This window comes from Passer montanus, unplaced genomic scaffold (assembly GCF_014805655.1).
Source record: "Passer montanus isolate IOZ18808 unplaced genomic scaffold, ASM1480565v1 scaffold15, whole genome shotgun sequence".
Taxonomy (NCBI): Eukaryota; Metazoa; Chordata; class Aves; order Passeriformes; family Passeridae; genus Passer; species Passer montanus.
In genome coordinates, this window is record NW_024362051.1 from 7,284,821 (window position 1) to 7,312,312 (window position 27,492).

At 42.6% G+C, this 27,492-nt stretch overlaps 2 protein-coding genes across 11 annotated transcripts; one reads left to right on the forward strand and one right to left on the reverse strand.

Moving 5' to 3' along the window:
• Window positions 1-5,441: 5,441 nt before the first annotated feature.
• On the forward strand, window positions 5,442-26,608 carry HNRNPAB (heterogeneous nuclear ribonucleoprotein A/B). 6 transcript variants are annotated; one of them, XM_039701260.1, is made up of 7 exons: window positions 5,442-5,636; window positions 5,721-5,879; window positions 6,274-6,405; window positions 8,027-8,135; window positions 8,229-8,381; window positions 8,460-8,544; window positions 25,906-26,608. In XM_039701260.1, the coding sequence occupies exons 1-6, from the start codon at window positions 5,472-5,474 to the stop codon at window positions 8,528-8,530; spliced, it is 789 nt and encodes a 262-aa protein (XP_039557194.1). In that variant the 5' UTR covers window positions 5,442-5,471; the 3' UTR covers window positions 8,531-8,544; window positions 25,906-26,608. The 6 variants fall into 6 exon arrangements, with proteins under 6 accessions (XP_039557194.1, XP_039557196.1, XP_039557195.1 ...); XM_039701262.1 differs by lacking the exon at window positions 25,906-26,608 and adding an exon at window positions 12,060-12,195; XM_039701261.1 differs by lacking the exon at window positions 25,906-26,608 and adding an exon at window positions 8,796-9,120.
• Window positions 11,155-19,396, reverse strand: PHYKPL (5-phosphohydroxy-L-lysine phospho-lyase). Of its 5 annotated transcripts, none has more exons than XM_039701257.1 (12): window positions 17,869-19,396; window positions 16,942-17,101; window positions 16,281-16,355; window positions 15,368-15,455; window positions 15,157-15,273; window positions 14,888-14,970; window positions 14,375-14,600; window positions 13,950-14,104; window positions 13,186-13,275; window positions 12,911-13,041; window positions 12,466-12,522; window positions 11,155-11,334 (listed from the first exon to the last, which is right to left on the reverse strand). In XM_039701257.1, the coding sequence occupies exons 1-11, from the start codon at window positions 17,921-17,923 to the stop codon at window positions 12,470-12,472; spliced, it is 1,233 nt and encodes a 410-aa protein (XP_039557191.1). In that variant the 5' UTR covers window positions 17,924-19,396; the 3' UTR covers window positions 11,155-11,334; window positions 12,466-12,469. The 5 variants fall into 5 exon arrangements, 3 of the variants coding, with proteins under 3 accessions (XP_039557191.1, XP_039557190.1, XP_039557193.1); XM_039701256.1 differs by lacking the exon at window positions 11,155-11,334 and adding an exon at window positions 12,219-12,360; XR_005626687.1 differs by lacking the exon at window positions 11,155-11,334 and having other exon boundaries at window positions 12,513-12,522; window positions 14,018-14,104.
• Window positions 26,609-27,492: the final 884 nt, after the last annotated feature.

Below are 27,492 nucleotides of genomic sequence, written 5' to 3' on the forward strand. Positions count from 1 at the left end.
AACCAGGCTGCTTAGGCAGTTTACAACCACATGGTTATCCTGCTCTTGGAAATGGGACATAAAAGGGCCCCAAAAGGGAATCTCAGAGAGCTCTGCCAGCTGGGGCCTGCTGCTTGGAATTGCCAGGGTGGGAGACTGAGAGGGACCTGACCAGGAGAAATGGGCAGCTGGAAATGAGCATGGCTTTAAAGAAAGCACTGTTATTCAGAAACAGGAAAACACCTGACAAAGTGCCAGTGGTAGGGAAGGACGAGACAGGTTGAGCAAAGCAAAAAAGAGAACTGGAGAAATAAAAAGAGAAGAGAAAGGAAAGGGAAATATATGTAGAAGTCCCAATGAGATGACACGTTCTTAGCAAGACTTGATGAAATACAAAGCAGATGTTATGGGCAGTGAATCTTGCAAGAAAATGAAGTTATAAATATATAATCCAGAGCACTCAGGTTATACCCATCAGCTGAGCCTAACAGACCCATGCCAAAGTGTTGCAAATTTCAGTTTACTCTCAGGTTCTGCTCTGTAAACTTGTAATTTCAGCACAGATGCATTTCTGCAGTCACCTGCCACAGCTGCATGCACAAAAGGCTGCACAAAGAAGGTGGGCAGGAGCCAGGGCAGTGGCAATCACCACTTCAGCCGTGCAGCCTGTGCCCTGGCTGCCCGTGACCCAAACAAAGGTGTGGTGCTGTCCCACTAGGCAGGCTGTCAGCACAGGCTAAGGGAATGCACTTAGCTGACAGACAGATGGCTGTAATCACAAACCACATCTTTTTGGTACAGACCTGAGGGGTTTAAAATCTAAGCCAAAGCTGCTTGAAAAATCACAAGAAGCCCCCTTGCTGTATGTGGGGTAAGCTCCTCTGACATAGTATCATTTATGGTATCTTATAAAAATTATTTGCTTCTAACATTCTATTAAAATTTCAATACAAGAAAACAATATAAAAATATATTCTCATGAAGATGAGCATCTGTATCAGCCAACATCTACAACCTCTCCTGAGGACATTACAACTTTCAAGTGTACTGTCCCTGCTCTCTCTACTATCTTTACTGCCCTGACCTCATAGAATGTTTTTTTTACAAAGTTCAGCCTAAAGTTGTGGTTGAGAGTTTGTGTATAGCATACCTTACCCTGGCTACTGACAGGCATCCCTATGCTGAGACAGGCATCCCTAAAGATGAATTCTGACCTACTGTATTTAGGATAAAAAGTGTTCTAAAAGCAGCTCATCTGAAGCTTCATGATCCAGACCAGATCATTTAAAATGTTTCTCCACTGGTTCAATTCACAAATGGCTGTGGGCACTCCTGAGTTTTAACAGCAGATTAAAATTGAGCCACAAGCCGTATTTGACAGAGGGTGGAGCATTAACGTGTGCACTCATTACTGCACCAAGTTAGGTAGTAATTGTTACTTCTTGCCCACAAGCAAAGGGCTTAACTTTCAGTTTTATTTAAAGACGTGTAAGCTTTACCTGTACATCTAGAAGGCAAAATCTGCCCCTTTGGCATGGACAAACACGACATTAGGAGCTGTGTGCCGTAAAACATTGTATGGTTACAGGGAGCAGTTGCCTTCTGGACTTCTCACCAACTAGGCTGACATATCCTTGGGCACAAGGAATTGAGGCCCGGGCACGTGCTCAGCGCTCCAGCCCCGAGTTATGTAATACCCAAATCTAAGTTTAAGAACAACAAACTCCGGCCCCTCTCGGTTGCAAAACCAGCAGAGCTGGAAACATTAAGCAAACCTCTCGCCCTGGAGTAACTGACTCAGTGCCCGCAACACACCCCGGGCTAACCCAGGGCGGCACTGCGAGCGGGGCACGGCGCCCCGGCCGCAGCCCGAGCCTCCCTGAGGAGCCCGCGGGCCCGGCTCCCCGCGGCCGCACCGCACCGAGCTGGGAGCGCGGCCCCGATCCCGATCCCGATCCCGATCCCGATCCCGATCCCGATCCCGATCCCGATCCCGATCCCGATCCCGATCCCGATCCCGATCCCGCCGGCAACTCCCGGGCCCGCCTCGCCCGCCTCTCCCCGCGTGGCCCCGCCCTCCCCGGCAGTGCAGCCAGTAGCGAGCGCAGAACCCCCTGAGTGACAGGCAGCAAGGCCCAACCAGGACGCGCCTTGTTGCGGTGTGGCGCAGGCTCCGGCGGTATAAAGGCGGCCACGCGTCGCGGGCGCGGGCCCGAGTACGTGTCTGAGGGGGAGGCGGCGGTGGCGGAGGGGCCGGTGCGGAGCAGCCGCGGCGAGCGGGATCGGCTCCAGCACCAGTGGCGGGGCGGTTTTAATTAGACTTCGGTCAGCCCGAGTTTTATCGGGAGCGGATTTTAAAAGTGAGTACGAGCGGGATGGCGGCGGCGGGAAGGGGGAGGGGTGTGAGCGGACCGGATCAGACCGGCCCGGCCGGGGAGGAGCCGCCGCGCTGACCCGCGCTCGTCTCTCGCAGGCGTCTCTCGTCCCTCTGCCTCTGCGGACGGGGCACCATGTCGGAAGCGGAGCAGCAGCTGGCGGCCGGCGCCACCCAGAACGGGCACGAAGCGGCCGAGAGCGCCGGGGAGCAGCAGGCCGAGACCGGCGCGGCCGCTGCGGCGGCGGGAGCGGCAGGAGCAGCGGGAGCGGCGGCGGCGGCGGGCGGCCCTGCGGCGGCAGCGCCCCCGGGCCCGCTCGGGCCGGCGGGGAGGGCGGCGGGAGCGGCCCCGCCGAGCCGGGGCCCTGCAGCACCAGCGCTTCCTTTGTTCTGGCGCTGCCTTTTGTTGGCGCCATGTGGCGGCTGGGGGAGGGGCGCCGAGCGGGGCTGTTGCCGTCTCACGCTGTAAAATGGAAGGGGATTTACCTCTCCCGCGTTTTCTTCATCCTTTCCCTCTTTAGCGAAAGGGGCGGATGGAAGGAGTTGCTTTCTGTTGGGGGAGGGGGGCTGGCTGAAACTTTGCGGGGATCGCATGGCCCATCGCCACTGGCGTCGATGTAAATGTGAATGTTTTTTGTAAAGCACATAAAAAATAATCCTGGCCTTGGAAGGCGGCGGGGGTAACCTTAGTATTTTTTAAGGGAAGTAAAAGGAAAATCAGCACGATTGAGATAAAGCGCGGTGTGTTTAAATCGGTAAGAGCTATTTTGGTGTGCTACTTTGCAGCATTGTCAGAAAATGCCTTAAGTCTTGCAAGGGATTTCTGGAAGAGTCAGTGTAGTTTCGCTGTGCTTTGGTGGCGGAATCCTTGTGTATACAGGAGGAATTTCTTTCCTATCGTAATCGGTCTGTTCATAAACACACGTACTTGACACGAACATTGCCTGGCTATTTCTCAAGCAGGTCTTTGTTATTCAGGCTACCCCATGTATTTAATTGGAACTCCCTTTGTTACCGCCGAGCTCTGAACCAGAGGGTCAGATCCCGTAGGTTAAACAGAGCGCTGAAGGCAGTGTAGTAGATTTTTGACCATAAAGGAATGAGTAACACTTGCACAAGCTTCCCACGAGCTGGGGCCGGATGTACTCTGTGCAGACACTGGAAGGATTGCAGACCAGGCCTTTCAGCTCTGTACGAATTTTTCTTTAGTGTTTCTAGTATTTTGTGCTGAAAAAAGGACGATGATATTTTCCTTTCATGAACAGGAGATGACAAGCTTCAGCCCTAAATCGTGTGAAATGAAACTTCTTAGAACAGCACTTATTCAGAGGGATTGATATATGTGAAAAATGTAATGCTGTCCAAGGCGCTGATTTTACGGTGTTGTTATGAGCTAAAATAAGCTTCAGTTTAGCTGCACAAATACACTCAAGAGGGAAAAATGACTGCGTGTTAAGGGTGCAGTTCTCCAGTTTGTGACCTCTAAAGAAAAAGCCAAATACCGGGTTTTTGGTCTCAGTTTCAAAGGTTCAAAAGTTTTAAATATTGTGTTATTTAAATTAGGTATCAGTTTTTCCAGTTACAAAACAAAGCACTGCAAATTGCAAAGTGTAACACAAAGTGCTGTGGTAAGAGGCGAGTTTAGCATGTGGCAATGCCATAAGGCAGCCAAAGCTGCCTCCAGACAAATTCCTGTCATCTCCCAATCTTTTGATTGCTCTGTAAGTGTGGTCAGCGATGGCAGGGTGTGCTGTGGAAAGCCTGTCTGTCCGTACAGGTTAGAGCAGCCACGGTCAGCGGTTGGGATGGGAAGGAATTCCCCAAGCCCCTTTCCTTGCCCTAGTGTTGGAAGGTGAATAAACTTGGCTCGGCCGTTCCTCCAAGGCTCTGCTGAATGGCTGCAGGAAGCACACGCTGCATCGGAGCCGGTGCTTCCTGCTGCACTCATCAAGGGTGCACGGCTTGGGCTGCTGAAAAAACTTCACTACAGCAGATAAAGGGTTTGGCTTCACCCAGTTTAAGAAAAAAGGGAAAACACCCCATTAGGGTTCCCTCCCCCATTTCCTCTTGTACATAAACAGATGCCAGTTATTGCAAAGTTACACATAAACACCAAAAGCCAGTTTTATTTTAGCACAGTTTAATTTCTGAAGTGCTGCTACCTTCTAGTGCCAGTCTAGGTTGCCTCCAAACAAGACTAATGACAACTTAAACTGCTTCAGTCTATAGTTAGATAAAAGGCTCGAATGCTTTTAAAAGCTTAGTTTGTTACCTTGGAAACTATGAAAATAGAAAATGCAGCCATGTTATTAATGTTTTCATTTGAAGTGAAGCATTTGAAAAATGCCTCATTGCCTGCTATCACTGTTTGGTTTGTAAGCTTCACTTCAGTATTGTGCCTTGAATTTAGTTCTTTGAGCTAGATATCCTCCTTCAGAGGGTATTTTGTATGGGAAAGTGGGCAGGGAAGAACTGTATCCACCTACTTGGAATTAAAGGCTGGGGATGGAGAGACTCCTGTAGTACTGAGGAAGACAGAGCTAGAGTCAGTAACTAAGCAGGAAGAAGTGCACAACATAGTAGTTAAGGCAGGTCCAAAGTCCCATCTGTTGTATGTGACTGTTATTGGAGGTCACAGATACCTGGACTAAAATTTTTACAGCTGTTTAACCAAAACCTAAGAGAGCTCAAATACTTTGCTTTTGATACATTATTTGCTGAATACCTTCAGAGCAGTAGGAATGATCCTAAGTTCTTTGCAAAAACTGAGTTGGCAGTACTTGATAATACTGCTTTCTGGCAAATTATAGAATACTTTTGTTAAGAACCTAAGTTACTGGCAAGGAGTATTTCAGGCTATTCTTACTAATTTTTGTATCCTCTAAAGAATGGCAGGGTGCATTGTGGCATTCCCTCAGAAAGAGGGGGAAGAAGCCCACCCTTGTGCACTCCTGTAATATCAGCAGCTTTTGACAGGATGCAGGTGTTGCACCTGGAACAGACAGTCCTGTTCTGACAATGCTGCTGAGGTGTGTACCACTGAGCATCTTACTGCATCTGCTTTTCTCTAGTGCTTCCTGAATCTGAATAGCTCTTCTCTCCTTGAAATTTCAGGAAGATGTTTGTTGGTGGCCTCAGTTGGGATACAAGCAAAAAAGACTTGAAAGATTACTTCACCAAATTTGGTGAGGTAACCGACTGTACGATAAAGATGGACCCTAACACAGGAAGATCCAGAGGCTTTGGATTTATTCTCTTCAAAGAACCTGGGAGTGTTGAAAAGGTGAATTTAAGCTTAGTATTTTAGATCTTTAACTTCTAGGGGAAACTTTTCAGCTTGAGTTAATCATAACAAACTGTCTTTTAGGTTCTGGAACAGAAAGAACACAGACTAGATGGACGACTAATTGATCCCAAGAAGGCCATGGCAATGAAAAAGGATCCAGTGAAGAAAATATTTGTTGGTGGGCTAAACCCAGAAGCTACAGAAGAGAAAATCAGGGAATACTTTGGAGAGTTTGGAGAGGTGTGTAATGGTATCTTAGCAAACTCTGAAAGTATAGTCTCCAGTTGCTGTTTAGTTTATTAATAATTTGCAAGTTTTAAAGTAAGTTAACTTCAGATGTATCAAGTCTTCTGTAACATCCAGAACTTTCCCAGCTTGAGAGCAAAGGTGGCACTTACTGCACTAGGTGCTTCCATTGCTAGAGACTCTTGTCTTGAAGCATTTTAAAACCAGTTTGAAGAGTTGTAGCATGGAAATCTTGGCTCTGAAAGCCACTGTTAGCATAGAAGGGCTTGCAACTTCAGTGTTGCATAATACGCATAAAGAGAAAATTTACAGTTTTGCTGTCCCAGTTTCTGTGCATTTAACTGTTCATCTAAAACACGAGTCTGAAAATAGTATTTTGCATCTTCAGATTGAAGCAATTGAACTGCCAATGGATCCAAAGACCAACAAAAGGAGGGGGTTTGTGTTCATCACTTTCAAGGAAGAGGATCCAGTGAAGAAGGTTTTGGAGAAGAAATTCCATAACGTCAGTGGAAGCAAGGTAGAAACTCTGACTTGTAACTCTTTGTGCATGGATAATACCTCTACATCTATAACCTGAAAAGGCTTTTGTAGACCTCTTGTGTCAAAGTACCAAATTTACAATAAGGACAGCTTGAAGTTTTGCCCTGAGTTCTGTCACAGAGGCTACTAAAGCTCTTTGACAATTCTTGTCATTGCTGTATTTTAGGGCTTTTTGTATGCTCAATATCTAATTGCATTAATGAAATATATGTGGAGAAATTGGTTCATGTGTTAGTGCAGCAGTGTTAGCCACTCCAGCAGGTAGATGCCTATTTTCAGCATAGAGCACTTGCATAAAGGAAAGCCTTGCAGATGCCCAATTTTGCAAGCATCTGGCTGAAAGTGGCTCTGTCTGCTGGGGGACAGCTTCTGCTTTCTTCTCTCTGGAGCCCCTTTCTGCAGCCCCCCTGCTACCCAAACCTTGTAAACATACTACATGTAAACATACTACAAGGATCCAGGGAGTGAATGTACACTTATGGAAGCTTGTGCTTGGTTATGGGAGCTACTGTAAGGGTGGTGTGAGGTGCTCTGAGCAGCTGACTGCTCATCTGAGGGAACAGCTAATGGAGAGAGACTATGGATCAACAAATGGAGAGAGACTGGAGGCAAATGATGTGTACTGGCTTGAGGTGTCCCTGTTCCCTTGCTTTGAGGCCAGTGCTGACCACATAACTTCAGAGCCTTATTACACTGGATCATACTGTCTGAGACTGACTTGGATTGCCTGTGATTTAGGACTGCTCTTAATACAGAAGAAATTTTGACAAACCTAATGCAGTGGGAAAGTCACTGGTTAGCAGTGAAGTTTGTTTTAGGAGAGATGGATGCCTAAATGCCAAGAGAGCTGAGAAATTCCTGTATCATATCTATGACTTGTTTTTGTGTTATAGCCATAGATAATAAAAAGCAGATTACCTTAAAGGTCCTGTAGTAAAGGCCAGGCTTGCTCAGGTGCTGTTGTTCATTTTCAGCACAGTAGCCTTTAATCTTGGACTGTGCATAGATCCAGGAACCTGGCAGTTGGCTGACAGCTTGAACTGCAGCCTGGGAACCTGCCTTGAAAATGTCAGTTCTGGTTGGTTTTACCTGTTAGTATTTGATAAATGGTGATTTTAGGTGTTGGTAGGGGTGTGGTACAGTCCATCCACATCCACAGTGTGTAGGGTGTACAGTGGCTGCCAGGAAAGCTTCTGGTGCAGTTCTCAGAAGCTCGTTCATTCAGTGCAGCTCAGGTGAAGCAGTCTGACAGCAGCAGCCTTGTCCTGGAGGTTGTCCCTGGTGAGAGGACAGCCTTGTGGCTCCTGCAGGAGAGGTGGCCTCAGCACCTCTCCATGGTGAGGCGGATGGTAGGGAACTGGCAGGATAAAATGCCCTGAAAGCAGTGGCCTCTTGGAAAGGCTGACAGGGACTTACCTTTGCCCAGGTAGCACAATAAATCAGATGTCCCTGGGTGTGCATTAGTGCTGCTCACCTGACGGGGCACAGCACGTACACCTCCTTTGCCTCCAGAGGAACCTCTGGCTTCTCCAGCTGCTAAGGTGGGGCAGTGCTGCTCTGAGACACTTTACATACTCTTCCTTGTTTTTTATTTGCAGTGTGAGATTAAGGTAGCACAGCCAAAAGAAGTGTACCAGCAGCAACAGTTCAGTAGTGGTGGAGGAAGAGGTAGCTATGGAGGAAGAGGCAGAGGTGGAAGAGGCGGCGGTAAGTACCACACACACTACTTTAGTATGGACACATTCTAAATAAGTTGTGTGTACTAAAATGGGATTTTGTGGATGGTTTTCCCTTCTATAGCTCAAAGTCAAAATTGGAATCAAGGTTATGGCAATTACTGGAACCAGGGTTATGGGAATCAAGGATACGGCTATCAGCAAGGTTATGGTGGCTATGGAGGCTATGATTATTCAGGATATGGGTATTATGGATATGGACCAGGCTATGATTACAGTAAGTAAAGAGAACTGTATTGGGTATAAGCAAGCATAACTAATTAGCAGTTTAATGCATTTGTTTTCTTGTTCATAGGTCAAGGCAGTGCAAATTATGGGAAGACACCAAGACGTGGTGGTCATCAGAATAACTACAAGCCATATTGATCAAACTTATTCAGGTATGCAGTGGCATGGTCTCTTTTGGAAAATGACTGCATAGGTTTTGTATACAATGCTGTAGATGGATACTTCAGTTCTGTACCAAATTTAACTTTACAATAAATTTCTATGGCCTGTTAAATGTGCATCTTACTTGGAAGAGCTCCCTGGAAATGTTTTACATGTTTAATACCAATAACTAGTTGTCTAGACAGTGTGGTGTGTAATTTTCAGCATTGCTGAAGATATTAATTAATGATTTTATTAATAGGTTAAACTGAAACTGATTTTGAGGGTCTGCTTAAAGCTGCAGCTCTGCATCTAGGGACTGCCTCTTGGAGTTAACTGTGGACTCTGCATTACTCCAGTTGTACAGAATGAGATGCATCTTAGGGAACCAGTGTCACTTTCCACCTTTTTATTTTGTATTGTTTTTGTGTCATACATTTCCTGTAATGGAAGTGTTAATTTTACTGTACTTTTTGGTACCTTTTTGGAATCTAATGTATTGTAAGGTATTTTACATGTGTTCTGATTCACCATGACATGGATATTGAAGCTATCCTAGCTTTTGAAATAAAAAAGGCGTAATCTAGTGTCTTGTGCCATTCTTCAGCTCATGTGTTAGTAAAACACCAGTATCCTGTTCCCAGAACTTAGTTCATGGCAGTACCTTGATAGAGTAAGAGTTGTGCTTTAATGTTTTTAATCTTAAAACTAGAAGGCTCTGTTGGTAGTTGTGCTCACTTGCAGTTAAGTGGCAGCTAAAATCTGCTGTCACTTCTGCCTGGAGGTTGTGGAGGAGAGCTCAGGTGAGAAGCCCCAGCTGTGGTGGGGCTGTGCTGGTGAGGCTGTGGCTCTGCTCTAGGCAAGCACAGAGACTCCCAAGTAACTGCAGTGGTGCCTGCTTTGGGCTCTGCTAGGAGGAGCCAGAGCTGTAGGGTTCAGGTAGGGCTTGGGAGTCTGGACAGCATTGCAGGAGGGAGTCAAGAGGTGTGCAAGGAGCTGGCTGCACTTCCTCCATATTTCATGATTCTGTCTTGAGACTTGTCTGCAAGTTGTTAGTGGGCTGTGTATACCTGCCTTGAAAGGCAGGTTGGACAGACATTACATTACCAATGCAAAGTCTGAGTTTTTGCAGCCTTTTGTATAATAGAAAAGGCTAAAAGAACTTCCAGTGTGGGTGGAAAAAACATCTCTTTCTCTAGAGATGAGTGACCAGCTAGAAATACCTTTTTTTTTTTTTTACTTTTACTTTACTGCTATTTTAAGGCAGTAACTGTCATGTGATTTGCCTGTCTTGTTGCAGAATATAAGCAGCAAGCTCTACTCCACAAAGTAAACTTCTAATCTTTGTTGCAGTGATCAGTTTGATATTAATCTCCTTTTAAAGCTAAAATCTGGTGGTATTTTTTTCTTGTAACAAATTCTTTTTGAACAAGTAACACCTGGAAGTGGAATCAACCAAGTAACTAAGACAAGAAACAAATGCATGTTACTAGTGACCTTTCCAGTTTTTTTAACAAGGGATGCAGCTATTTCTGCATGGACTATAATCTGCTGCTCCCTGCTGGTTGTCTTTGAAAAGAAAAACTTGCTTGTAAGTTAGAAGTGTGTAAGGCTCTTCTGGTATTAGGTGGAAGTCTTGAGTATTGAAAAAAAAAATCAGATTTTAAATCTTGTAGTTGACAACTTTACAGCTGGACCATGTAACCTCCAGCCCAAATTACTTGCAAATAAAAAAACAGCAGATCACTGAAGCAAATGAGTACAGTATTTAGAAGTATTACTGTCTCAAGATTTAAAATTTAAATACTTTATTACGTACTTTAAATATTTTTTCTGTGAAATAAGGGGCAGCAGAATATTTTTCTAGCAAGCACTTGGCCCTCCAGTGGGAAAATGGCATGATAGCAGGAGCATTGTGCTGCAGTCCTTCTGGCTAGTGGTGTCCTAGCAAGAGTGTGTCAGCTGGTGTTCTTGTGGTGGTTTTTGTAAGTAGGTGCTCAGGTGATGCTTCCTTAACAGGTGATGTGGCCTTAGGCAGGAACTGAGGATACTGGTACTTAAATGCAGAGCTGGCTTTTCCCTTTCTTCTTTGCATGAAAAGTTTGTGATACAAAGAACTGCCTGGTGAAAGTAAAGGCTTGTACACAAGGTTGTTGCTTATGGCTGTAAACTGCTCTTAATTTACTAATCCCACTTGGATATTTCTCGAGGACAGACTGTGTTTGTAAGAAGTGGTTTGGGAGCCACAGCCCTCAGCTGTCTGTCCCTCATGTGTTTGATGTTAGGAATTTGGAACTGAAGTTTTTGACTTAACCTGGTGGCTTGAGAGTGTGTGTTGAATATAGTGCTACTTAGGGACCTTGTTCTGACACTGGCTGCTGAAACTCATCAGAGTCCTGGGTGGGACTGGGAGTACTGGCACCTGGAATGGTGTTTGCATAGGTAGCTGAAGACTTGAAAATATCAGAACACCCATTGGCTCATCCTGATTTGGAAATGTCATAACCTGAAAGTACATAAATTTAGAAAATGTGTTTTGTAGTGGCCATTAGAAAAATCCTCCTTTATAATCAGTTTTAGATATGCAGTTTTAAATAAAAACCAATTCCACACTGCCAGAGTTGAGACAAGCTCTTGTAAAATTTATTTCTCCTAGAGCTTTTACTAAAATCAAGATAAATGAAAACAGAAAAATCAAAGGTAACTTATCTGGTCTAAGATATACTAGGATGAAGATTAAATGTGCATTATTATAGTAGAATAATGTTTCTTAGTAGTAGATCTTGAACATTGTTTGAAACCTATGGAAAGATAATAATGTTATGGGTTTTTTTTTGTAAAAGTATCATTAAAAGAAATTATTTCATTGCCTCATTTTCGCTTACATTATATGTAAGTGTCTTACTAGTATTGTACTTAGTAAGAGGCTTTTTGCATTCTAGGTTTCCTGTAGAAAATAAAGGCATTTTTCTTGCTTAGTTTAGATCACAGATAAGTACATTAAGTCATTAGGCCTCTAATTTACACTGGCACTGTTAAGTAATCTTTCTGTTCCTAAGAATAAGTAGTATAAACAGCTGTATGTCTTTCCGTTAACTTGCTAAATAAAATATTAACACATTTTTCTTGTGCCTGCTATACTAATATACACTGAACTAAAAACATATTTCTCCTTAGCTCAGGGCCATAGCACTGTGAATCTCATGGTGGTTGAGGCCACGATGGTTACACTGCTCACAATGACCATGTCAGGTGCATTCCTGCCCAGCTGTCCAGAGTTCTACCAAACATGTGGTTGTCTTTTAGTCAGAGTAGTTTGAAGAAGTGCTAAGTGTACCAAAGGGTGTTGTCACCAAGGTGTTAACTGTAAGAGTACACTGTGCTCATGGGTGAGCAGCAAACTGAGTTGCAGCTAGATGTTCTCTTGGCAACCTACTGAGGGACCTCAACAGATGAAGACACAACAAGGCTTTGAAGATTTAAAAAGACCAATCTTATTCTGATACCCACAAACTTTTGAGTCTAGGGGTAAATGGATCCTGAAGGATGAGAAGCAGCTGTGAACCTGAAATGACACTTGAGGGGAGATCTGCTGAGAAGTGGTTATGCAGCTGGAGCCTGAAGGCACTGAGCAGCAAGCAGAAAGTTTGTGTGGCTGTGCAGTCATTTGCATGCTCTAGAGACAGTCATGTCTGGGACATGTTGGCCCTTGCTTACAACAAGTGATGCACACAGGGTTGCTGGCTCAGACTATTGGAAGGCAGTTGTGAATACTGGATGTACACAAGTGTGGTCCATGCTTGGAGATTCCCAGAAATTCCTGCAAACTTTGAGTAAAAGCATCTCTGAGGAAGCTTTATTCTGACAGTGCTTGTGAAGTTATGTTTAGAAACTTGGCTTTTAAATAGTGCTGATATTATATAGGTAAATACCTGCTCAGGTGGAACAAACAGGTGTTTTCTGTTGGTTCAGACATTCTTTTTCCATATCTGGAGAGAGAATAAGAAACAATTTGAAAAATCATGACTTTGTGACATTTTTTACACTAACTTTCTTAATGCTAAATGTGAAGAAATTGTATAAAAAAGCTAAGTGGCAAAAGTGCATAGATTATGGCTTTCAGGAACATGTGCACATATTTCACAAATTGTGCATGTTTGGATAAGCTAAACACTCAAACCTCAGCCAGAGCAAAGCTATTTTAAAATGTACATGCATCTGTAGAGTTAGTAGTTTTGTTGGAGAACTTCAGCACATAGAACTGAGAAGGGAAGGCTACGTGCTCAGCATTTACCATCTTGGCTCCAATTTAGCATTTCTGAAAATCAGGCTCAGTAGCTCAGCATTGTCTTCAGGAAGGTTTTGATCACTTTTTACCTGTTAGTATTTTATCAATTGTCTCCACAACAAATTTTGCATCCTCCATGTTGAAACACATTGGGGGCTTGAATTTCAGCACATTTCTTCCTGGCCCATCTGTACTCAGTAGAATATATTTTTCCTTAAGTCTGGAAAGAGCAATAACAAAGAATTACATTTACCTTTGCATGCAGCTCAGGAAAACTTCCAACACCAGCCTGCAGGCTGTCACACAGTGCCTTTCTACACCAACTGCTTTCAGTTTTGGCCTTGTGTTTTACCAACTCCTGTACCTTGTTACTAGATCCTCTGCTTCTGCTGTGGCTGGAGTCCTTTCTGCTTGATCCTTGACTAAGTCCACTCCAATGAATAAGCCACAACCTCTGTAAAAGAAATGAAACCACTCAGTCTGCCAGAGTCAGTGTCAGAGGAAGGAACTACAAGTGAACTAAAAAAATGAGGGAAGACTAGACCATTACTGCATGAGAATTACCTGATGTTTGGCTATAAATGAACTAAAAAAATGAGATTTTTTTTAAGACTAGACCATTACTGCATGAGAATTACCTGATGTTTGGCTACTGTTAGAAAAAAAGTTTTGCTGTTCTGAAGAAATGTAGCAATAGACTTCTGTCTGCTCACACTGGTAGAGCAGGACAGGATATTAAGCATGTTTTCCATCTAGCTCATCACTTCTGTACCCTATGCACTTGAACTTTGAGTTCAAACAGCAGTTTGAACAGTAGCAGTTCAACAGTTTTAGCAGCTAATAAACTGATAAAAAGTAGTGGCCCAGAGTGGCAAAGTATATGAGACTTCTGATAAGCTCAGGTTTGTTTTACTTAATTGTACAGGAGGCTCTTTATTTCTGCTGAAAACACATAATTTTATTAATTTCTCTAAACAAAGAGAAAGCAGCTAAAAATGTAAATAAGGCACAGATACCTGACATCACCAATGATGGGATGCTTGATTTGCTGCTCTTTCCTAAACAACATATATTGGACTGACTGAACCAAAGAGAAAGCAGCTAAAAATGTAAATAAGGCACAGATACCTGACATCACCAATGATGGGATGCTTGATTTGCTGCTCTTTGAGTGTCTTCATCAAGAAGTTGCCTACCTCTGTGGCATGAGCCTGAAGCTGTTCCTTCTCAATTACATCTAACACAGCTAATCCAATGGCACATGAAACAGGGTTCCCACCAAACTGAGCTCAGGAAAGGAACACACAGAGCCATGGAAAGGGAAGAAAGATGAAATCATGTCACTGAAAGTGTAGCCTCAGTTATACAAGGAGCATATTATTACTTTTATCAGATGGAGCCAGTACATAGAGTCACAGACAAGAAACACAGAAATAGTACAGTGACACAGTTCCTCTTTAGTTACTATGTGGTAAATGCTAATAAAAACATAGCATGAGTATCTAATTTTAATCCTTAGGCTCCTTTACAGAAGTGGGCAGCTGTTTACTTACTGTATTAAAATACTCTACTCCTGTGGCCGCAAACGCTTCCGCAATTTCTTTTGTTGTTGCTACACAAGCAAGTGGGTGCCCGTTCCCTATTGGCTTCCCCATAGTGACAATATCAGGTATAAAATCTTCTCCCTGAAGCTGGAATGCCCAGAAGTGCTGGCCAACCCTGCCAAAGCCAACTTGAATTTCATCAGCAATAAATACACCTCCTGCCTCGTGCACATGCCTGTAACATAACAGATTTGATTGTCTCTTAAAAGGAAAGAGAACATAGCATTTACTGTTTAGGAACATGCAGAAAGTGTTACTTTGCAAACTTTGATGAAACAAATGTATACAAATCTATATTCCATACTGTGTGTTTATAAGCAGATCTTTGCCATATACAAAGTTCACATTCTAACATGAAGGCTTGGGTGATTTCCTTCCTATCAAGTTCTATGTCACAGCAGGCAGAGAATTGTCTATTTACCAAATATGATAAGTTAAAAAAGATAATGAATGACCACTTACTCTGCAACCTTCTGAAAATATCCTGCTGGGGGAATGATTTGACCACCAACACTTGGTAGAGATTCAACAAAAAATGCAGCAATCTAAAACACAGCATATAATGTTTGAACACAATACAGACAGTTGTGGAGCAAGCTTTGTCCTTAGATGGTTTTTGATTATTAATTGTGATCTTTACTTTTTGACGAGTCCATACCACTTAGTTTAGTAACTCTGAATTGCACTTCATTTCTAAGACAAAACAAACAGTTCAGGAAATCATGTCTTACCTTTCTGCCTCTCTTATGTGCATGCTCAATAATATTTTTTACTTCATCAGCATAGGCTGTTACTGAATCTTCATGGTCTTCTCTATAAAGTCCTCTGTATGTGTCTGGAACAGGAGCCTATGCAAAGGAATAATATCCTACATTCAATATATCATACAAACAACTCCACTCAATTGACAAGTAATTGATAGGAATAGGCTGCAGTACATACCACGTGGACCCATTCCTTTTGTCCTTCTAGATTTCTGAATTTATATGGGCTTATGTCAATCAAAGATGTCAGATGTCCATGGTAAGCACTTAAAAACAATTGGCAGAACTGAACAGTAATTTTCTCAGTATCAAGACTTCTATAGTATTAGCATTCCAAACAGTAAAAAGTAGCCAGCTGCTACCACCTGGTAGGAAATTCAGTAACTTAAACTGAGAACAGCTCTGCAGTTTCTTTTCTATCAATAAGCTTAGTACTACTTGGATTTTTTTTTTTTCATATAAAGGATGCAGAGGGACAGGACTTAGCTCTGGTTTGCCTGTACCAGTGACTGGAATCACAGCAGGGAACACCTGAGCAGTAGCACAAGATTGCAAACCATGGGAAGGGCCTATTTCTGAACATCCTCCAACAATGGAGTTTCCAGTGACTGTAGGCATCCTCTTACAATATTTGACTCCCTTCATGGCAAAAGACTTCTTTTTCCTATGTCTCATCAAAATTCCTCAGGTCTGAACTTATATTTGAGGTATTTTTTCCTGTCACCATACATCATCACACATGACTCCCATCTTTTTTGCTCCTTGCCATGACACAGCTGTAGTTGCAGTGAGATCTGTCTGGCTGTCTCTTGCAGCTGAACAAACCCAGCACCTCTCCCTGCTGTGGCTCCTTTCCCATGGTGGCAGGCCACTGCTGGCCTCCTTCCAGTGTGTCAACAGCTGGCAAGTACTGGAGAGCCCAAAGAGCCCAACCACAGCTCTCAGGGCTGGGCTGGCAAATACTCAACAGAGGGAAAAATTACTTCCCTCAGCTTCCTGGTTACAGCCTTTCTACTACAGGAGGATTTCAGAAATGCTCTGACCATGGGCCAAAAGGGAGCCTTGTAGCCCCAGATTGCCAATGTACTCACTGGTCTAAAACGATAACATCCTCATGTTTTGTGTACTGCCGTGCCAACCTCAGGGCAAGGTCGTTGGCTTCAGATCTACAATGGAAAAATTCATTGTGGACACCTTGAATTTTGAAATCTAACCTCCCCTGCACTGCTCTTTGTGTCGGCAGAAAACAGAACTTGATGCATGTTACGCACACATTCTTAGTAATCAGCACTCACTAGGTAGGACTCTTCACCAGAATAGAATCCATCTTAAAAAGCTGAGAGTATAGGAACTACTGAGTACAGGAACTACTTTCTGAGAAAAAATTTGGCGTTTTTTTTCTTCCAGATGAAGTTTGCTTAAGGATATGTCCCCCCCCTCCCCAGCAGAAGCAATGCATTGGTACATTTAATTTTGAGAATAACTGTCAAGTCAGAAGACAAATCAGACAAGAAACTAACACAGCAAATACTTATATTACTGTTTTGAGGTCCAAGGTCTTACAAATAGAATAAAACCCTTCTTAAATAAAGCACAAGTTTAGTTTCCAGGTAGAAAGCTTGCACAACCAAACCTATGTTTTTGTCATTATCTAGTCATCCACACCAGAAATTGGTTATTGATAAGAAATGGTGCACTTGTCTGTATATACCTAGTAAAGCCCCTGTATCAATTCTAATGAACCCAACTTACCCAGAATTTAAAAAATAGAAGATGCATAATTTCTCAGGTAGTGTTTTTGAAAGTCTCTCTGCATAATCAACCAAGTTGTCATGAAGGTAACGAGAATTTGTATTTAACAATTGATTCTGTTCATGGGCTGCCTTTACTATATCAGGGTGACAGTGTCCAACTGCAAGAGAATGTGGAGAGTGGTTTGAGAGTTCTTCGTATTGCCCATGGTGTTCATTCACATGCCAGCTTAACACTTAGATTTCTCTAATAGTACAGAGATCTTACCAGTATGGCCTTAATAATGGTACGTCTTGTAAAAACATTTTTGTGCTCCTCAGAAAGTTGGAACTTGCCTCCCACTGTATTTAAGGTTTGTAGTTAGTACTGGAAATTTACATCGTAAAAAAATTGTGTCTGATTTGATGCCTGGATTTAGGCATTTACACAGTTCAGGAGTTTGGGAAGGTGCAGGTAAGCTTTACTATCAAAGAATTACTAGTCCTGGTTAGGGGTTAGGTTAGAGAGATTTCAAATCTCTCTAACTTAAGAAAGCAGCAGTCACTTAGTTATCCAAAAGTAAGGCACCACACTGAGCAGTGGTTCTGTGACTGTGCACTTAACAGTAACTTTTACAATAACAAAATGTCACTTGTTCATTTTACAGTGAGGTGCTTTACTTGAGTTTCCATGGAAAAAAATCTGTATGTTTTAGACACATTTCTAGGAAGACAGGACAGGAAGCAAGTCTGGAAAGCACATTCACACAGCCAAATTCAAAAACATTAATTCCCCAAACTACACGCTCAGGGAAGTTTCCTTCCACTTTTCCAGTTAAACACCCCGTCCCCCAGCACAGTGCAACTGCAGTAAAAGTACTGACTGTTCTTTGTTCTGCTTAAAAAAACACAGCATCAAATAACATCCAGTGCCATGACTTTAGCTTACCGTGAGCCACGTTGTTGATGCAGTCAAGGTACTGTCTCCCATTCTCATCATACATATACTGGCCTTTTGCCTTGGTAATCTTCACTGGGTCATTAGGAAAAAACAGCTTGCAAGAAGAGCTATGACAGGCATCAGAAAGCAAAATAAATCTTGGTGAGTTTAGTTTATCCTACTGGTAAAAGGCATTTCTCCTGTTTGCTGGCACAGTCACCCTGCTTTTGGGCCCTAAACCAAAAGCCTTGTACTCAAATTTTCTTAGATTAACAGGAAAAAAGCACACTCCAAACCTGAAAATCCTATTCTAGGGTCTAGACAGAGCAGTAGGACTCACCTCTGTAGTTCCATCCTGTCTTAACTGCAATTCCTTACTGTGTGCTGTCTGCCCTTTTTTGTTCTTTTGTGTTTCTTATGTTCTTTTTATTATTCTTACTGTGTTCTTGCTGTTCCTGCCAAGGTCCTGATTTTCCAGTTTGCTGCAGGTGACTGTTACAGCTTCACTAACCACAGCTAGAACACAGTGATTTTATTAGGCTGGGTTTACTTAAGTACATTTGTTCAGTTTCACTTTTTAAATTCATTTCCAAACAAGTAACATGGAAACACATCTTCCCAAGTAGGACTCGCAGAGATTTGAGACTGAAGGGCAATGCCAAACTTCTGTACTTTACTTAGTAAAAGATGGCTTATACAGAAATAATTTGATGATAAATACAAAGCCATTGTCAAATGGATGACAAAGGACAATGGTGAAGTAAGAAAGTGCTTCATTATCCCACCCAAGAGCTATCTTGATACTTTCTGTGAGCTGGCAAAACAGTTGGGGTTTTTTGTAAGCTTCTCCTAACTTTAAAAGATGCTAAAAAAGTGCTTTTAGAGGCTGGGTCTTTGTTGCCAGTGGAAAGGCAAATCAGTTAGAAAAAGATCTGATACCCAGTGTAGTGTTTTTTGGGTGCATGTAACTGGCATAATCCTAATTTCAGCATTTACTTTCAGCCCAACTCTTGTATTTATACAGCACATAAAAGTACCCTTGGATTTGAATGTATATGATATGAAAGTAGTCCCTTAGTTAAATAAAAGTTGTGTTGCCATACTTGGTGATGGTTTAAAGAATTAAGAATTTCTTGAGGCTTGTTGAAACACCACCTTTAATGGGAAGTTTAGAACTGAGTCTTGTCCCTCATTCTGTCAAAGAGAGCAGACGTTTGTTGTTAATTCCATCCCGGTTTTGGTATAATTAGTTTCCTGAAAGACGGCTGTAACAGTAGGCGAGCCAGAGCCTCGCCTGCCCCAGCACGGCCTCCAGCCCCAGCCGCGTCTCCGCCGGGCTCGCAGAAAACGCTTTCTAAGCAGTTTAGCCTCTAACAGGCGCACTCGGTATCATACGGGTTTTACAGTGCAGTTTCGTAATCCCCTCCTTAAGAAAGGCTAATTCCTGTTAATTACACCGGGCTGTGCGGGCGGGCGCTGCCGCCGCTTCCAGCCCGGGCGCGATGGCGCTGCCGCCGGGCGGGGCCGCGGCTCGGCCCCGCTCGGAAGGGAAGGGCAGGGCAGGGCAGGGCAGGGCAGGGCAGGGCGGCAGCGGCGGCGCAGGGACGCGGGCACGGCCCGGCCGGAGCGCCGAGCGCTGCCCGGTTCGCACCCGCAGCACCGAGCGGGTCCTGCGTGCGCCCGCAGCGGGGCAGGGGCTCACCCGGGGACCGGAGGGACCGGGCAGCAGTGGGGACACATGGGGACAGGCTGCGGCCCCCGGGGCCGTGCGGGGCTGCCGGCAGCTCACCCTCAATCCGCACACCCCAGGGCTTTACACTGCTCATCCAGCCCCGCTCACCTCGGAGGGAGGAGCGGGCTCTTCAGGATCATTAGTACAGCTGTAGGGCTCTGTGATTGAAATACACATCGAGGAAGTTTCTTTTACAGTTCAAAATAATTTGAGTGGGTAGCCAAGGTGGTAGAACAGAAATAATTCTTCCACATGGTTAAAGCAGAAGTAAACCCAGCCCTGTGTTTGGCTGGTGGCAGATAGGCAGACACCCGACTGACCCCTTCAGAGCCAATCCTAAAGCAGGTAATAGTTAGGATTAAAAGAGGAAATGCTGTCCATCAGATTAGAATGATATTTCTTCCATTCCTGTTTGACTGGAATTACCTAAAGGAAAATAGGATAAAGAACCAGAAAGGAGGTTCTGCAATGGATTGAGTTCTGCTCCTGCAGATGTTGTATCCCGTAACCAAGTTAATCAACTTTTCCAACTTGATTCTAGAAAATGATACATTTTTTTTCCTTCCAAATACATGTTGACATTCTTTTGGTTTAAACTGACAAACAGCTTTTAAAAACTCTAGAAAAACAGAACAGATAACTTTAGAACTACACTTGGCAGACTTTGCTTGCTAGATATAGCCACCAATAATTATCTCTAGCTGCAATTACTTGATGAACACAGGAGCAGTTTAAATTTTGTGCAATATGGAGAATGCAAAACCACATTGCTATGTTAAAATTAGATTTAACTTAGTCTAACTCCATTGCTTCATAAAGGTCAGGCTTTTAATAACAAAAGACAGTGGAGAAAAAGTTAATAATGGCTGTTAATCTTTATTTGAACTCTTGTCTGGTTAAGATATTTACTAGCTATTTATAATAACAACCTGAACATTTACAATTTGGAAAGTTTAGGTTACAAATGCAGAGTTCATTATACATATTCACACAATTGTAAAAGTAATCTGTACAGAGAGACCATTTTTTAAATCTAGTCTTTGCTTTTATTAAAAAAAGCACAAGAAAAAAATTCCTCCAGGTCTCAAGGTAATGTATTGTCCATTACAGCTTTAAACTAGAAATACATGATGTAGTACTAATTAATACCATTTTAACATGTTAAAACAATGGATAAGAAATACTGTTATTAATGCCTTCATTTTTAAAGTAGCTGTTCCCCAAAGAAGAGTAAATAGAATACTTTTCGTGGCACATACATGATCAAAAGTCACAAAAAGTTTGCAAATGGAGATGTTAAGTACATTTTCTGTAATTTTAATATCTATATATTTCTTTTCAAAGGTCATATACAGAGATTTAGCCAGTTTTGTATAAAATACCATGTAAATACATTCAAAACTCATTTTTGGCAAGCTGCAAACACACAAACAGCCCTTTCTCCTCTGAACAGCCTCCCTGGAGTGATGCAACCACTCACCTAAATAAGGGACACTTGCATAACGTGGTAGAGGATTAAGCTCTATTGACATAATTTCAAAACAAATATGGACAGATAAGGCACATACTGGATGTATTTTTATAAACTGTATCCAGATTTGAGATACCAGCAGTTACAGTTTCTCAAATGCTTGTGTACACACCAGTTTTGTATCATTTCTATGTCCAAAGTCATGTAATGCAGCAAAGCAGTGGGCTTTCAGTTTTGACTGTGGCATTTGTGCTGAACATTCTTAATATTCAGTATTTCTGATTGTTTTTAAGATAGCAGAAAAAGAAACCCAAACTGAAACTCAAAAAGCTGTTATGAAATTGTTTATAAAACTGCAGTCTATGAATCAAACCAGCAAACACAACAGGCTCCAGCTCTCATTTGCACTGATGGCAGCTTAGGACCTTCCTGCTAAATTAACAAGTTCAGTGCATATCATGGGTGCTTTTGCTTTGGAAAACCAGACTCTAATTTTTTAATGTAATTGCAGAAATACAAGTTTGACAAGCACTCACCTACACTTAATAAATTCCTGCAAAATGAACTTTTTAAATAGAGTGTTTAACAGTATAATAAAAAGCAGCAGATGGGACCAGTGTCATTTACAGATACTTGGGTCACCTCCTTTTTAAGTTTCTGTTCATAAATATCTAAGTCATGTAAGACTTTGACCACACAAGTGAGCTGACACAGAAGTGAGCTGACTGTTCCATGAAACCACACTTGAAGTCAACTTCTAGCAGAACTTAACAAAACAGGATTTAATTGTTTGTCCTAAGTCATAGGAAAACCACAAATGTTACTAATGTATTTCTTACTCCACTCTCTTGTCAATAATTCTTCTCCTTATGCATGGAAAACTCATGTTTCCCAGCCTTCCTGTGGTTTCCCCCAGGCTCTCTACAAAAGTATACAATAATATAATCTATTAAGTTCTTTCTCCTTTCATATCTAAGGGACAGATTTTCTGCACTTACTTTACAAAGTCACACATCCCTGGTGTTGTGCCACCTAATGGGACACAAGAACATGGCAAAGTTGCACTAGTTCACCTGGGGATGTGAAAGTACTAAAAGCAATTTTTAGCTTACAAATATAAATTATCACAAGGGAAAGCTTAGGAATTTTTTTTTACTCACTGGTTTGCTTCAGTCTGTAATAGATCCCCCGAGTGGAGCTCTGGAGTATTTCAAACTGAACTAGTGGTCAGGTGCAGTGCAGTGCCAGGGACGTGGTTAAAAGGCAGGTGACTCCAGTAAGTGACACTGAGACTGGACTAACTAGAGTGACCAGTTTCTCTCTGCCCCTTCCTTTTTGTTAAAAACAAACCAACCAACCAACTATTGCTAAGGGTCAAGAGATATGCTTACATAAAGGCTGGCCTGTAAAGGTGCCAGGTTCAGGGTGTTCAGTGATTGCCTTGGCAAGTCAGAGTGTCACAGGCCTTTTGAAGTTATCCATGTAGGTAACTTCTCACTTGAAAATCTCCTGGTTAAACCTCTGCAAGGCTGGCTGTGCTGCTCAGCATGTCAGCCTGTCCTGAACAGGTAAAAAGCAGGAATTTCAAATTAAACAAAGCAATACTGAGGTTCTTTCCACCTCTGGACACTCCTTCCTCTGCTAGAGCGCATTGGAACCAAACTCATTGATCTGAATTCAGCCACATACCTACACTACTTGTCCAGGATCAGTGGTTTGGTGACATTTAAATTTTTATATCTTAATCATTTGTAGTTATTAATATTTTGCATATCTTAGAGAGAAATCTGTTGCTTACAAAGAAAATAATTCAGAGGTTCCATGCACAAAATTTTAAAAATAGAAATGCGTCAGGAAATCTACTATAGGTACATTTTATGTGTGTAATGCTGTAAATTATCTGGGTAACAGTGGGACTGAAAAAACATGAGAATACAATTGTATTTCCCAAGAAAGAAATACCAGATTTGGAAAATTTCTAATCATGCACTCCTGGTTTTACAAGTATGTACTCAAACTGTGGAGTTACACAAAAGTCATGTGTGCTGACTAGATTAAGAGACACTGTCACAGCACAAAATTTGCATAAAATTTGCTTCTATTAAAAAAAAAGTCTCCTCCAGAGGGCAGCATTAAACCAGCATTCACCTTTACAATGCACATATTACATTGACAGTCAGGGAAGTTATTTACCATTATGAGAAAGCTGGAAACTTTATGGCATCTTAATAGTTGAACCAGCATTCACCTTTACAATGCACATACTACATTGACAGGGAAGTTATTTACCATTATGAGAAAGCTGGAAACTTTATGGCATCTTAATAGTTTAATTAATTTTTATTACTTATTTTAATCAGCTGTTCATTACAATGGGAGTTCTTGAATTCTTGCCCAAGACCTACTATATTTGGCTGAGTGCAAAACCAGAACTTTACCCAGGGTAGTGGTTACTGTAACAATCCTAAAACCACAGGTGTCATTTTCCATTGGTTGCTTTGCATCATTGCATGGGATGTCTTAAACTGCTGAAACCTCCCACATGTTTTGCTGGTTTGCTTAAGGATTTCAAATGCTAAATGTACGAAATTATAGAAGAAAAAAGCTTATCTAAATGTTTTATCTATTGGTTTCCTAAAAAGAAAACATATCAAAAATGTCATTACCATTAAAAGAAACATTCTTATTTTTAAATACATAGGAGAAAAATCCATACAGAAATAAATTCATCACCATTATATATACAGGAAGTGTCAGAAACTGTGCATACAGAAGAGGTGACTCCCCATGGGAATAAAACAAAGCATGTGGCAATATCTCGATTATGATATTTTAAAACTAAAATATTGATGAATTGACACTTGGGAACAGTTCCAGTTTGGGGTCAGATGAGGATTTCTCTGCCACCTGTTTTGTAATCCAAAGAAATATTTCCGAACTCACTGGCCAAGCTGTGACTGAACTGCAAAACTCTTAATTAATCTCATTTGTCCCCATGAGAACAGGCCAAATTATTGGGTTCATGCTCTGGCAGGGTTCCTCAAGCTGTGGAGTTACACACATGGGTTTTTTTGCCTTATTCCCTTCTTTCTGAAATCCATCCTCCCTGGAAGCTCTAGGGAGCTCTCCCATGCCCAGGGTTGGGTGGGTGCAGCATCAGCGCTGACACAGGCACAGCCTGCAGAGCTTTGGGGCTCAAAAACCTTGCAGGGGTCTCAAGAGACTTCTTGTGCCCTTACGATTCCGTTTGGGAGCTTTGACTCCAAAACCCATTGGGCTACAGTGTGTTAAGAGAGAGGATGGTGGTGGTGGCTGGAAAGGAGGTCATTAGCTAGAGTTTGAAATGGAACAAGCCTTACAGAAAGCTGTGTGTCCTCTGCTCCTGGGCAGCAGCAGACATGGTTGCCTAAACCTCATGGAAAGCACCATGCTTTTACAGGCAGTTAAATTAGAGGAAGGAATTTTGTTTTGTCAACTAAAAAACAAAAATACATTTGTCTTGAGTTTCAGGTTCCCCCAATATCAGTAACTTCAGTCTGTTACCCAGAATGTCTATTGCTCAATCTATGACGTTACACCAAATATTTTAGTGATCAAGAAAAATCAGTGGCTAAGTCTCAGCCTGACCCACATTTCATAAGCATTGGCAGCCTCTCTGTCAATCATATTCATTGCTGCTGACATATAGTGGTAACATTCAGCTGCTTTTTGGAATTGCTGTAAAGCAGTCTCAGATTCTTTCAATCCAGAGGGGAAAACAAAAGAAGAGAGATTTCCTGGGGGAAAAACTCCCTAAGCTTTGTCAAAGGCTGAGATCATGACAGAGTTTTGAGCAAGACTGCCAGTACCATCTAGAAGTAAAATTTGTCTTTGTGAGCTATTCACAAAGTATTCAGAAAGACCCACATAAACATTTTCATATGGAAGGAGAAAATAATCAACTGATCTGGCATGAATTTGCAGAGCAAAGCACATCTTTTCAACTCACTGCAGTAAGATCATGACTGCTTTGTATTTAACAACTGCTCTTCTAAATGTGTTTGTGTGTAAGGCACATGGAAATCTAAAGAGATTTTTTCTTGGACTCTGTGTAATGAGTACAAAACCCAACAGTTTCTCTAATGAAGTCTGTTGATCTGAATGATAATCACAGAATGGCTGGGCTTGGAAGAGTCTTTAAAGGTCACTGAGGTCCATCTCTGTGCCGTGGGCAGGGAAGCAGGGACACTGTTCAGAATCCTGAGGCCAAATGCACCAATCCCAGCTGAGGACCAGGCAGGACTTCAGGTGCCAGTGAGAGCCCTGCTGGGGATCCACTCCCTGCTCCCACAGGGCTCTGCTCCTTCCACGATGAGGGCTTGCTGGAGTGGATGTACCACCCCAAAGAATTGGGGAGAGATCCAGGAGAGCTGCTGGTTCCTCATATGAGTTCCTCATAGCCAAAGTGGCAGCAGTGTCGAGCAGGATCTGTACCTGCCAGCATTCCTGATGGGAGTGGCAGCAGCAGGAGTCCAGAGAAGCCACTGCCCGTGAGCAGTGAGTCCAAAGTCCTGAACATTCCTGACTGGCTACACGTGCAGAGATGATCTTTGTGCATGCAGAACCAAGGGCCTTTGCCTGGGAACTTCCAAAGAGGATCACAAAAAGCTTTGGTGGCTGAGCTGCAGCACTGGTGGGGGTGGGTACAGCTGTGCTAGAGTGGTAATTCCAGCCTTCCTCCACTACCAACAGATGGCTTGGGTGCTGTGGCAGCAGAGGCTCTGTGCTGGGAGGGGGACGGTGGCCTTGCAGCGTGGTGAGAGGGTAAAGCACTATTCTGGTATTCTGTATCAATGTTTTGCAGGCCTGGCAGTGGTCACAGTTGATGCCTACAAGCACTGGATATTCCACAAGTTGAAGACGGAATACTGACTTGTTTACCTGAAGATAATAGGACTTCGGGGTATTTCCTCAGAGAAAATATAAATTTTAATATAATTTCATAAGCTTTGGAGGTTAGCTTGTCTTGTAGCTTCAGTGATATCAAACTTCTTCAAGTAGGAGCTAGATAGAAAGCTGTTTAGTTTTTGCCAGCGTATGTAAAACAAGACTTTTCTATCTGCATTGTAGATTGTTTGTGGACACTTCCAGATTCTTGTGCTTTCTGCAGTCATTCTGGGGACTGAACTCTCATTGATATTGAAAGAAGTTCCATGAACACGACATGTGCAGGAATTTGAGTGTAGAAGCCCACAGTGTGGTTTGGAATAGTGAACTGCTTTTAGTTTGGAGATGACTGGGGGTGATGGGAAGAGCAACTGTACATTAAGGGAACAATTACAGATCTTCCTGGTGACATCAATGAGAGATTTACATTCAACCTTTCACAGAAAATTTTTTAGCTTTAATTTGGGATATTAAAGGGGTTTTTCAAAAGCACTAAAGGCCAATGGAAGCTTGTTAGCTGCTCCTTATGCCTTTAAAAACCCCTCCACCAAAATTGATAGCCGAGAACATGAAATGGAAGTAAATAAAATGCATTTTCATTGCTGTTTTGAGTTACATAATTGTTGTTTCTTGATTTGTTAGTTGATCTGAATTTAACATGGATTTAATCTGTATGGTGACCAAGGAAATGGTGAGTAACTGCTAGAGATGCCAAGTACAGCCACAAAGCCAGTGTAGGTGTAGCCCCTGAGCAGCCAACCAGGTACAAAGGCACTGCCCACAGCCCTGAGGCTGTGTCACCTCTCCTGAGCTTGGTGGCCATTCCAGCATTGACCAGCGCAGAGCACAGGCTCACCCTGACTCCTCAGCTAAACTCAAGGACAGCTGAGAACTCACAGACACCAGGCATCACCCTACCTGTGTGGAGCACAAAGCACATTCCCACTGTTGTTCACAACACTGGAGCAAGACCTCCAGCACTAGGTCAGCTTGGACAGCACAGGGTGCACCATCCCTCTCTCAGTCCCTCTCTGGCAGTAGCTGCAGTGAGAGTGGCAATGAAGCAAGAATCTTAACAAGGTTTTGGATCTACTCAGTGTACCAAAACTGCCTCCCTTCTGTATTCTCTAAGATCAAGGCCACAAAGAGCCATAATGCTGTGTTTGATATTACAGTCGGGCTCCCGATTTCACCTAAAACTCCTACTCAGAACCCAGCAACTTGCATTGAGCAAAGTATTTTCTCCAGACATGATCTGTTAAATGAAAAGGGCATAAGGGTGATAGCAATTTATCACTGATCTGGTTAGGATTAACCAGTTTTGCCAATAAAAACCCACAGCTTACTTCTTTGAGTTTGTGTGGCTTCAACTTCTACCCATTGGATGAGTATTTGTATATCTTTCTCTGTGCAGTTTTAAAACTTGTTAATACAAAGTATCTCCTCCCTGTAAAGGAATCTGGTTGCTTCTTGATCTTCATTGTAAGCTGAACAGACTCGGCTG